This window comes from Fundulus heteroclitus, chromosome 18 (genome assembly GCF_011125445.2).
Source record: "Fundulus heteroclitus isolate FHET01 chromosome 18, MU-UCD_Fhet_4.1, whole genome shotgun sequence".
Classification (NCBI taxonomy): domain Eukaryota; kingdom Metazoa; phylum Chordata; class Actinopteri; order Cyprinodontiformes; family Fundulidae; genus Fundulus; species Fundulus heteroclitus.
In genome coordinates this window covers 23,695,742-23,708,198 of record NC_046378.1, presented here as the reverse complement: position 1 = coordinate 23,708,198, position 12,457 = coordinate 23,695,742, and the positions used below count along the sequence as shown (strand labels likewise).

The 12,457-nt window shown below is 39.5% G+C and overlaps 1 protein-coding gene across 2 annotated transcripts; it reads left to right on the top strand.

Moving 5' to 3' along the window:
* Positions 1 to 2,057: 2,057 nt before the first annotated feature.
* sptssb (serine palmitoyltransferase, small subunit B) lies at positions 2,058 to 8,452 on the top strand. Of its 2 annotated transcripts, XM_036150174.1 has the most exons (3): positions 2,058 to 2,332; positions 2,448 to 2,547; positions 5,706 to 8,452. In XM_036150174.1, exon 3 carries the CDS (start codon positions 5,714 to 5,716, stop codon positions 5,954 to 5,956), a length of 243 nt encoding a protein of 80 aa, XP_036006067.1. In that variant the 5' UTR covers positions 2,058 to 2,332; positions 2,448 to 2,547; positions 5,706 to 5,713; the 3' UTR covers positions 5,957 to 8,452. The 2 variants fall into 2 exon arrangements, with proteins under 2 accessions (XP_036006067.1, XP_012727257.2); XM_012871803.3 differs by lacking the exon at positions 2,058 to 2,332 and having other exon boundaries at positions 2,369 to 2,547.
* Positions 8,453 to 12,457: the final 4,005 nt, after the last annotated feature.

Below are 12,457 nucleotides of genomic sequence, written 5' to 3'. Positions count from 1 at the left end.
GCAAAACTTCTACAAAGTTTTAGGTCAGGAGGCTCAGCAGAAATGTCCTCTCACACATTTTTTTTTTTGTTATTTGAAGGCCATGTAGATATGCACCGGTATGGACATTTGGGCTGATACTGATGTCCTATATTAATATTGCCATTATATGCCAGTTTGTTTTCCTGTCACCTAAAAAAGTGGAAGCAGCTGAAGTTGAATAGTTTTTGTTGATCCTCTGATTGGCAGAGATAGCTCACATGTGACCTTTTTGAAATTTTGACCCAAGAAAAGTCAGTTGTCTTTTTTTTTTCCTTCCCAGATTTGTTGTTCTCCTGTTTTTAAGCCTCTATATAAACATGTAGTCTGCAGCCCAGAGGAACGTGTGTCGCACTGTCTTGGTCTTTTGTGACATGTTTCACATTTTACCTGGAGGAGAGTCGGTCTCGTTTTTCACAAACATGAGCTCGTTGCTGATGGTAATCAGATCCACTTGGGAAAGTGAATGAAGTGAATCCACAATACGAGTGTGTGAATTTCACCATGACTTTTTCCACAATGTTTTTTTTTGATTCTTACAGAGTGAACAAAATCTTATTTTAGCCAGTTTCAACTGTTGTTAGTATTTTTAGACTCTTTCAAGATGTTAGGAGACAATATGCCGATTCCTTGTGTAAATAATTTTTCTAAATACCTGCCAAGCAAAGCAGATCGAGACTCGGGGTGATTTTACTGCTAATCTTAAGCAGATCTGTGTTAGGTTGGGTTCAATTTTCAGTCATGCACTAACAAAAACATAAAAATAAAGTGTATCCATGCATAACGTGTGCTCCTTATCAGTACTGCTGCGTGTTTATGCATCAATAATGCAGCATCACAACTCAGCTACTCAGCAAACCTATAGGAGAAAAATGTGTTTGATGCCCCCCAAAACAAAGAGGTTGTCCTGCTTCAAAATGGAAAATACATTTTCAGCAACTTTACATGGATATAAGATTATTCAGATTTTACAAACTGGTGTATTTTTTTAATCATTGATTTTAAATGCTGGATTATTTAGCCCCCAAAATCTTCACACTTGACCTCAAGTAACTTGAATTTTGTGCTCTTTGACTCTTCCTCCTGAAGAATCGTTGCCTATCCACTCTTCTTCTCGAAGAAAGAACCTCCTTTTCCAAACTAGATGCAAAATGAGTTTGGCTCTGGAAAGAGGGCTTTGGACCTTAGAGCATAAATGTAAGTAATCGCTGCCATTGAATTAAGCTGCAGTCCATCCTTTGTGAACAACAATTTTTCCTTCTACTAAACTTTCCATTAGATAGTGCACTCTAAAAATCTACCGTGATTTTTAGAGTGATTTCTAGAGTGATTGTTCAAGCTGTGTGCAAACAAAATTTCGGTCTGTACGCACTTTGTGCATACAAAATGACAATAAAGCTATCTATCTATCTATCTATCTATCTATCTATCTATCTATCTATCTATCTATCTATCTATCTATCTATCTATCTATCTATCTATCTATCTATCTATCTATCTATCTATCTATCTATCTATCTATCTATCTATCTATCTATCTATCTATCTATCTATCTATCTATCTATCTATCTATCTATCTATCTCTGATCAGCCAGCTTCTTAATAATTGACCGTTTGTGGCTTATTCTCATTGTTGAAAGTGTCACCAACTGTCAGGGCTGCAGTTACTTAAAGTGAAGTGAGAAGTTTCCACAGACAGTAATGATTCAGATTCACATATTTTTAAATGAAGACTATTTATGTCTAAACACGCACTTTTTAGTTTTCTTTATGCAATCTTAATTTAAGAGAAACTGGGTTGTTTCTTTTTGGCGTATTCTGCAACTTTTTAATATTCTAATCTGTTTAGGCGTGCGTGTTGTTAAAACGTCACACTAAATTAAGATATTAGGAGCAATCAGGCAAGAACCTATTATCCGTTTCAGCTTTTATACCAATTCTTCAGTGTTTTGGATTTGTGGTCTTTATGATGGTGCTGCAGCTGATTCCCCGACCCTCTGCTGCTGCCGCTGCTGCTGCTGCACTCTGCGTCAGAGGAAGGGACTGACTGCGGCGCAGCTCCTGGCTGCAGGATGGCGGGACAGCAGCGCCAGGGATGCGGCACGAACTGGACAAAAGTTTAAAGATGCGGCACCAAGCATGGCACGAATACAGCCGGAGCCCGGAACACGTCGCCTCCCTCTGCGCCCGTGATGCGCCAGCCGCCTCCTCCTGGCCGCGAACCTTAACGCGCGCACCGGCCTCTGCGTCAGCCGCTCCTCCTCCTCCTCCTCCTCCATCTCGGTCGCTCCACCTGCGTGGTCTGTGAGCCAGGTGAGGGGTTAGTGTAAACACGAGCTGTGGGTGTGGTGCCATTTTCAAAGCATGGATGAGGGCTGCATATATATGTGAGAGAAGTGAACTGGTGAGACGGCTTTTTGGTTTACAGAAAGCAGCGGAGCAGCAGGGGGGACGAGGGCTGCAGCCTGTCCTCCTCTTAACACTCCGACAGTAGAGGAGACACAACCAGGGGGTTCCCATCGGCTCAGGTGGGTAACAAGATGGAATCAGACACACACACACACACACACACACACACACACACACACACACACACACACACACACACACACATACATACATACATACATACATACATACATATATATATATATATATATATATATATATATATATATATATGTATGTATATATATATATATATATATGTATGTATGTATGTATGTATGTATATATATATGATCCGTATATGTGTGTGTCTCAACCAACCACGAATTATATATTTATTTCTATATATTTGTTACCAGTCATCTTTGTTTTATTCCTTGTAGATGTAAACAAGGTAAAATTATGTTTTGCCTTTTACTTCAATTTATAAGCCCATATTTATGCAATCTTAATTTGGTCAAAGCCTCATTGAAGTTCCGTTGCGCTCGAAAGCTGTTTTCTCTTTTTTTTTTTTTTTTTTTTTTGCTGTCAAAAAAGAAAAACAAGCATGTAAAAAAAGAGACACCTTTACCTGTTGGCCCCTCCCCCTTTCCACGGTGCAGGAGATCAAGTGGCTGCAGTTACCTTTATCTTTGTGTGTGTATATAAAAAAAAGTTAAATGAAGCACTTTCTTCTAATTTCTTAGAATTGATGTAAGCAAAAAAAACAAAAAAACAAAAACATGTTCAGTAGTCTGGTAGAGTATCATGTGGGGAATTAGTCAGCCGCCGCTTATTTTCCCCTGTGCAATAATTAACCTAAGCGTGGTAGAGCAAATTAGTGACTCTTTTCAAGCCATGTGGGATCTGTAGGCATAATTTTATTTGTTTTTCCTGCTATCTGCTTTGTAAGGCTTTTTTGATTTCCAGTCACCAGTGTGCTTTTAGAAGTGCAAATGCAGAGGCTGCCCAAGATTATATGGGGTCTTTGAGCAAAATTTGATTTTTTAGTCAAGCCCATCAGCCACTGCAGCACCCATATTTATCTCCCTTAAATTATCCGAGCTTTGTTGTTTGCTCTTTGTGCATTTTAGGTCCTCCAAAGTTCATGGTTTTCTAGAATGGGTATAAATATACTGACTTAATGACAGAATGTGTCTTTAATTTTTCACTCTACATAATCTGCTAAATGAACTATAAAGACAAGCTTAATTTTCTGACTTATGTTAGCTGTCATGTCTGAAGTAACAGTGTTTCAGGTCAAAATCCGTAGAGTTTGAAAGGAGTATTTATTCTAAATGCTTATATGCTAACAAGCATCGATGGGAAAATGGTAAATTCTTGCTTGATTGATTAATTCGTCATTGTAGTGTGCATTAAATCTGACTCCACCAGAAACCCATGTTGCAGAAATGGCAATTGAATAATTGACAAATCAAATGACGACTCTCTTACGTAACTATCAAACTGTATGTTCTCCTGTGGTTACAGCTAGACTTGCCAGTTCTGAAGATTCTCAGTCATCCAGGTCATGGTCATTCCAAAAAAAGTAAAAAGCAAAACAACTGGACTTGTTTTCCGAAGTTTGAAGACGTTTCGCTTTCCTATCCAGGGAGCTTTCTCAATTCAAAAAGGGTTCTTTTAAACCCTACTTTTAAGAATTTTAAAGTCATTTAAAAGTAGCAATTGAATTTTAGACATAGGGTCATTGTTCATAAATGTAAAGTGCATATTTCAAATCAGCTGCTCTGAGGGTCTCCCTGTCGGCCGCCGGGCTGAAAGCAGGAGCAAAGTTTGCTTATGTCTTTAGTCGGCTTTTTGCTTGAGGAACCGTGCAGTCCTCTTTGAAATAATCTTATTCATAAAAACAAAACCACAAGGAACTATATTTTATTTTTTGAGTAAACTGAAAATCTTTTTGTCTCAAGAAAACTGGAAACGTAGGCCAACACATATTTTAATCGGCATTTGGAGGTAATTGATGAAGATCTTGATTTCCCTGAATCCAAACTAGTTACATCTTAATATGTTCAAAAATCTCTCAAAAATATGTCAATGTGGCCGTAAATTTACATGCAGCATTTATGTTGGCCCCATATCGCTCAGGTTAGATGGGTGCTATGGTGGGCCTTGGCCCGCAAGGACCATCTGGACTGGGTTATATTGCAGAACGCATCTAGAACCCTAAGGGTTCCCACTCTTTCCAGAGTTGCCGTGCAGTTTTTCATATCGGCAAATCACATGGGACCATTGTGTTTGTTACCTGTGAACAATCCCATCCAAGGGTTCAGTGCCTATCTAATTAGGGTCACTTTGTTAATGTTTCTTATCTTTTTTCAACATGAAAGACCCTTTAATATCACATTATCAATGAAATACAACCGCAACAATCTTTTTCATTAACCTGAAAATCATTAGTCTGTGTTACGAAAACTGGAAACCTAGATAAAAAAACATGCCTTATGTTGTGTTTTTGCTGGGCATGGTTTAAAAACGTTACAATTAAATAATGTGTTGACAGTATTACTGAATATTATAATGTACTCACATAGTCATTATAAGTGGGATATGTCCCACTTAGGCGGACTGCATCCAGAATTAACAAAACCAGTTGGGTCCCATTTGCAAGTTTTAGGTGAGTCTCAAATGAATAATGAGATTCATTACTCTAGAGAGAAAAATCTCTCTTTAAAGCATCCTAGTGATGTACTCTCTTCTTTTTATTATTGTTTGCCTTTTTTGCAAACAAGGATAATGAAAATAATGATAAAATAAACGCAGAAATAAAATATTGAACGTTATTATCTTTTCAAAATAAAATGGCCTATTACTATATTTATTGAACCATTTTGTTGTTTTTTTTATATGGATTCTTGATCTTAACAGTTTACGTTCTAAACATGAGAAAAAAATAAAAATCTAATTTCTAGCACATTGTTTTTAGGTGCACTTTAATCCACGGTGCACTTTATATGGATAATGTAATTTGAAAATAATCATTAACAATAATTTTTCATTATTACAAATGATATTGGAGTGTGTTTTACTGACAGTCATGTTTGGGTGGTTGAAATATAAATGAGTCTCTGTGGGAAAAGTGCTGTGCTTTTTGTTAGTATTTTAGTTCTCTGTCTGTCAGAGTATAAGAGTGTTATTTCATAGTAATTTGAATCTCATTCATACTGCTTCACTGTTTACTTCTTTTTCATTTCATTTCCTTAAACTCCCGAGATTCCACTTCTGTCTGTTCTCCACCCAGCTGGCAGGATGAACTTCAAAAACATGAGGGAGTGCTTGGCTTGGCTGTACTACCAGTACCTGCTCATCACCGGCATCTACGTCCTGGAGCCGTGGGAGAAGTCCATCTTTAACTCCGTTCTCTTCTCCGCCGTCGCCATGGTGGTCTACACCTCGTACGTGTTCGTGCCCATCCACATGCGCCTGGCCCTGGAGTTCTTCTCTGGGATCTTGGGCGGCCAGCCGGAAAGCACCATGGCACTCATGAACTGACACAAAGGAGGAAAAAAGACAGTAAAAGTAGGAGTGGTTGGTAAATCATTTCCGTGGGACTCTGAAACTGGACAGTTCGTCAAGACTGAAAATATGAAGATCTTGCTGGAATGATCTGGAAGCCTTACTCACTTCTTTTGGATGCCGCTCCCTCTGGCCTTACCCAATGGTATTACACAGCAGTGCTTTCATTTCCCACACGTGTGAAACGTCTGGTTTTGCCCTTTTCTCGCCATATGCCTTGTGTGAGTGCATACCACCCCCGGGTTTTGCATGATAGGGTGATAGATGACAGGTGGATTTGCATGCTTGTCTGACAGCAAAAAACTGACCGGTCTCTTTCCTGCGTCTGGCTTCGGGCGACAAACTTCATGAAGGTATTCCAGGAGTTCTGATTTTTAGTTTGACGAGAGCAGGACGTCTTGGCTGAAAGTGTGCTTCAGAACTGAAGCGGCCAAGGTTAAGAAACAGTTTCTTTTTTTCCTCATTCTAGTCTGGTTGTTTTTTAGATGTCTTGTCGCCCACACGTGCAATCTGTGCCACCCTTCACATGTAATGGCACCCAACAGGAAGTCGTATGAAACGCCTTTGAATAAATTCATCTTTTATTGCAGTAACATAATCTCACGCAAAGAAAAAACTTAAACTTCTGATTTGAGTGCATTCAATGGGCGAAGAAAAAAAAAATCACACTTGGAAAGAAAAAAAGTATGTGTTTTTTTTTTAAAGAATCACAGGTGCCACGTTGTTTGCCTTCCTTTATAATTCCTGAAAAAAGTGTAATTTAAGCATTTTTTTTTTTAATTTAACCTTCAGTTTTCAGGATAGTGTTTGGCTCTTTGTCAGAAATTTGTGCGAATATGATATCACACCCACATGGCATTCCTCAAAATTGGAAATACAAGAGAACTTACCAATTAAGTAAGGCAGATGTATTTCATCTTCACGTATTAGGAAATTGCCACAGGAAAAGAGGAACATTTTGCCCATGTCTACAGTCAGAGGAACAAAAACAAAGTTAAAACAGCCGAAACTGTGATGATTAAAGCTGTTTTGCTTTAAGGAGGGAGGGAAAAAAAAACTCAACTTAAACTCAAGTGCAGCATTTTCAAATTGGGATGATGTTACTGCAATAACAGATTAATTTATACTAAAAGTATTTATACATCTTCGCCAGCCGGTGCCAATAAATGTGGAGAACGCTGTTATTAGAACCTAATTTAACCAAAATTTGGAGAGGCCCTAATTGTTTTATAAATATGTAACTAGAAGATCTGCTGTGATTTTTGTCCACTTCTAATGAAACAAGCTGGTAATTACGCATATGTTTGACTGCTCAGTTCGCTGTGCACATCAGCGTAAACACCTGCAGGTCTGTTACTTAAAGAGTTGTGAGTCCCATAACAACACATGGCAACTGTTCCCACCTGCAGCCAATGAGTGTGTGCGTCTCTGCTGCACGTGTGTTGACACACCACACCTGAAGATACATTGCTTTCTGAGGAGAAGAGAAGCTACTACAAAACTTACCGCAGCTGTGTTCGACATGCACCAAATATTAATATGTTTTTGGTTACGTCCAAAAGAGAGAGAGAGAGAGAGAGAGAAAAAGAAACCTTTTTTTAGTTTTCTTTATGCACTGAAAAGCAAAGAATGCAACACAGAGATGCAAACGTTGTGTAACTGATCTCAACAGAGAAAGCTTAAGCTATGCAATGGATTTATCAAGACTCTGCTCCAGTTTGTCCTGAGCCAATGTATCGATCAAAGGGAGCAATGAAAAAATAACAGCGATGAAATGTGCCAAGCCCTCCATTCATCTCTGTTTTTTTTTTTTTTTTTTAAGATATGTTGCCATGTCTGGGAGGTGTGCTCAGCACTGAGCAGGAACAAACATTGATTCAACGCTCTTTTATGTCCGGGCTTGGCTTTGTTCATGGCATAGCTTTGCTTTGCACGTGTTTGCTGACAAAATGCCACCAGAAAATTAGTTGAAAGGAAAAAAAAAAAAAAGTCTTCCTCGGCCATGGAGGCTCTATAGAGATTGTACCGCATTTAGTAGCTGTGATTAGCGTTGGGCATACTTTTGAGTTTAAGATCATCTTAGATTATTTGTGCTTTGGATCAAGGGCTCAGTGAGGAAATGTTAATTTTATTTATACGTGTATTTATATTCATTGGTAAATGCTTGGCTGGTTACAATGTACATTACCAAACTTTATTGTTCAATTATTTATGTTTGAGTCTCTTGTGGCCATAATTATTGCATTATTTGTTGTTTTTTTTTCTCTGCCTTAAAGTGCTTTTGTATTATTCCCAGATTGTATTATGGTTCCTTAACTTTTGATAAACATTTTCATTAATATGATACATTTCCAGCAAGGCCGAAGATGCCTCTGGGTTTCCTTTTTCACAGTTTACCTATATGAATGTTGTATTTCTACATGATAGTTACACATCACTGTAGCATTTGCTAAATAAAGGCATTAGATGATTGTTGTGTAGTTGCTCTTTGTTTTTCTTTTTTAATCTTCTTTGCTTCTTTTGCTACCACTGCTGGTAGCACTTTGAAGCATATATTCATGCTGGATTGGGCTTCAGGTCAGCGGATCGGTTGCTTTGAAACAGAAGAACAAGGAGAACAAAACCCGACCCAAAAGCCTTGACCACATGAGATGAATTCAGACAACAAGAGGAAGACCCATCAAACCGGTTCTTCCAAACCGGGCTCAGATGCTGTGTTTACCGTTCTGAATCGCACACCTGGTGATCTGTCTATACCCACCAGGCTCTGGTGTCCTGAGGCCGCGGAATGAGTTCGACCCGGTTTAAGTAACACTGGCAGAGACAAAGGAATGCTTTTATCTGAAGATTAAAAACAAATTGGTGCTTGTTAAGTGGGGGAAAAAAAACATTTTACAAACAAAAATTTCGAAATTTTGGAGTGCATATTGGTTCATCCCTGCTGAGGCAATACGTGAACTAAAACTGCATTTTGCTGTATTTACAGCTGCACGTCTTTTAAAGTGTGTCTCTGCCAGTTTTGCACGTATAGAAACTGAAATGCTGGTCCATTCTTCTTTGCAAAAATGTGTCGGGTTTCTGCAGCTACTCCAGAGTTGCCATGGACCTCCTGGTTAGTTCTTTAATTAATGTTGTCCTAACCCTGCTCTAAACTTCCCTGTAACTTAATCTGACCTGTCTGGACCCAGCTATGCTTATACCACGTTTAAATTAAACATGTAGGTGGAGTCTGTTATCTAACGAGGTGACATGTGAAGCCCGGCAGCAACACAAGAATGTGATCCGGGAAAGGCCGCTGAATAAAAAAGGCGTGCCACACTTTTCAGAAGCTTTTTGTAACAAAAAAAACACACACACAAAAAAAAAAAACACGTGTCCCTTTATTTTTATTTTTCAGTCATGTGCTGCTCTGTGCTTGTCAATCACAGACCAAAATCCCAAGAAAATACTTTGTTGTTTTAATGTGACAAAACAAAAAAATAGAAAACAAAAATTGAAGGGGCATGAAAACCTTTGCAAAGCACTTTACTTGTGTTGCACATTTATGTACCTTGGTGATGGATTGAGTAGCAGCTTATCTGAGGTTAGGTTGGACTACAGGGACTGGCAGGGGTTGTTGTGTTTATGAGTTGTAACCGAACACCTTCACCTTGTATTTTTCCAGGATGTTGGAAGGCGATAGGTGCAACACCCTCCGTTTTCATCCCCACACACCCAATCCTATCCAAAATCCCACTGTAGGCCTCTGTGCTCCTTCTAACTTTCCTTCTGTTTTATTTGGTTTTAACTTTCTACATCACAAAACGACAAGGCTAACCCTCACCCTGCATCTTTTGTGTTTGTGTAACTTTTGTTTCCGCTCCATGGGCTTTAAGCAACAGCTTCGTTGACTCTGTCCGTGTTCGTTTATGTCCCGTGAAGGAACGGGTTAGAGGTTAAACTCTGTGAAGAAGAGGTTTAAACGAAGCTGTCTGCAGACTCCAAACCACTCAAGCAGACGGCCGGTGAATTGCTTCTGTGGCGTTTACGTGTCCCGCTTGTGTTGTTCACCCAAACAATAGGAAAAGGTGCTGAAGTGGGAGGGAGGGAGACATCCTTCAGTGATGTTCACACTCAGCACACCTGACACCGAGGAGATATTTGTGTGCTTTGTCATGTTTGCTTTCTATAACGGATAAAAAGTAGTGCTGAGCGAGTGACTTTCTCAGCAGCCAGCTTGCCTGTTCGACGCAACAGGTCCCAAAACGTTGCAAGGTTTGCGGCGTCTTTATTCCTTAAGATGAGTCACGAGAATTCGAAGAAAACATTAATGTCTCATCTTTATCAATCAGAAAAGATAAAATCTTCTGAGTCCTCCAAAAGCGAATGAATGTCTGAATGCATGAAGAAGAGGTGTCTGTAAAGGTCAACTCATTTGCAACAGTTTTCCCCAAACTCTAAAATAACACTTTACTTGTGATCCCAGCTATTGGTTGAGTAGTGAAGCACTAAAATAAGTTGATTACACGGCATAATAACAACATGGACATCATCAACCAGTAATATTTTATGAAGTTCTAAGTTATATTGTGTTGCACCGAGATGGGCTGGCAGCTTGTTAAGGGTGTACCCCTCCTCCGCTCTAATTACTGTTGGAGAAACAAAGAATCGGCCCGTGCTGCTTCTTTGTTTTTCCCTTTTTGGACCCCTCTAAGATATGAAAACCATACAACACAGAGACGTTGGTGCAGTTACGCTCAGTGCCGGTTTTTAATATGCGTCGTACGGACAGTTGCTCAAGGTGCCATTAGAAAGCGGGTGGGGCAAAATAGCACAAGGTTGGTAAAAACAACTTATCTGTCACGTGCCCTTAACCAGTTTTTATTGCTTTTATGCATATGCACTAAATTAGTCATTCATATCTATGCCTCTGCTTCTGCCTGACAAGGTCCTGGATAGGCAACAGCAAGGGATGTACTCACAAACAGAAAAGCAAGAAATGCAATTTTTGAATTATCACTGACTTTAACTGTTTTAATGGGGTTTTCTTTGGTGAACATTGTTTGTAATGCTGTGTTTATTTGTCTGTGAAAGTGTTTTCCATCCATCCATCCATCCATCCATCCATCCATCCATCCATCCATCCATCCATCCATCCATCCATCCATCCATCCATTAGTCTTAGTGAGGACACGGGCAGCAGCGTTCTGGATCAGCTGCAGCTGTCTGATCCACTTTTTAGGCAGTCCTGTGAAAACACCGTTGCAGTAATCAATTCGACTAAAAATAAACACATGGATTAGTTTTTCCAGATCCTTCTGAGACATTAGTCCTTTAATCCTGGAAATGTTCTTCAGGTGATAGAAAGCCGACCTTGTAATTGTCTTTAGATGCTTTTGAAGGTTTAGGTCTGAGTCCATCACTACACCCAGATTTCGGGCCTGATTAGTGGTTTTTAGCTGAAGCGACTGGAGCTGTGTGCTAACTTTTGATCTCTCCTCTATTGGTCCAAAGATTATTACTTCAGTTTTGTTTTTATTCAATTGAAGAAAGTTTTGACACATCCAGGCATTGATTTCTTCTAGGCATTTACTCAGTGCTTGAACTGGTTTATAGTCACCTGGTGACATGGTGATGTAGAGCTGTGTGTCATCTGCATAGTTATGGTAGCTGATGTTGTTATTTTTTATTATCTGGGCTAGAGGGAGCATGTAGATATTGAATAGGAGGGGACCCAGGATGGACCCTTGGGGAACCCCACATGTGATTTTTGTCATCTTTGATGTAAAGTTACCTACTACAAAAAAAGTCCCTGTCCTTTAAGTAGGGTTTAAACCAGTGGAGAGCTGTACCAGAGAGGCCGACCCAGTTCTCCAGGCGTTCTAAGAGGATGGAGTGATCAACAGTAGCCAATGCTGCACTGAGGTCCAACAGAACCAGCACGGTGGTTCTTCCACAATCTGTATTTAAATGGATGTCATTAAACACCTTGATATCCATCCATCCATCCATCCATCCATCCATCCATCCATCCATCCATCCATCCATCCATCCATCCATCCATCCATCCATCCATCCATCCATCCATCCATCCATCCAAAACTCTTGTTCTAACTTTTGCCATTTATTAGTATGATTAGCAAGCCTTGACCAATGGCTCTTATTTATCCAGAGCAATGAAATCTGTTTTAAACATCTACACGCAATAAAAATCTCAGTTTAGATCTGGTGCGAGCTTCACTAAGCAGATCTTAAGCAATCACATTCTCACTTGACCAATAGCTGTTTTCACGACTCAGTAGAAACATTTTGGGCACAAACAGTTCAGAGTCACTTTGTATTGTTTCATATTCGTAAAGAATGTCACTGATTAACGGCACGACTTAATCTTGAGCTTCACTGAGTAAACATAGTTGGACATTTCTCATCTCGAGCTCCTTGAGGAAAAAGTCTGTGCTATCAAACAAATATAACAGGGGCAGTGCCCAGTCATTACGC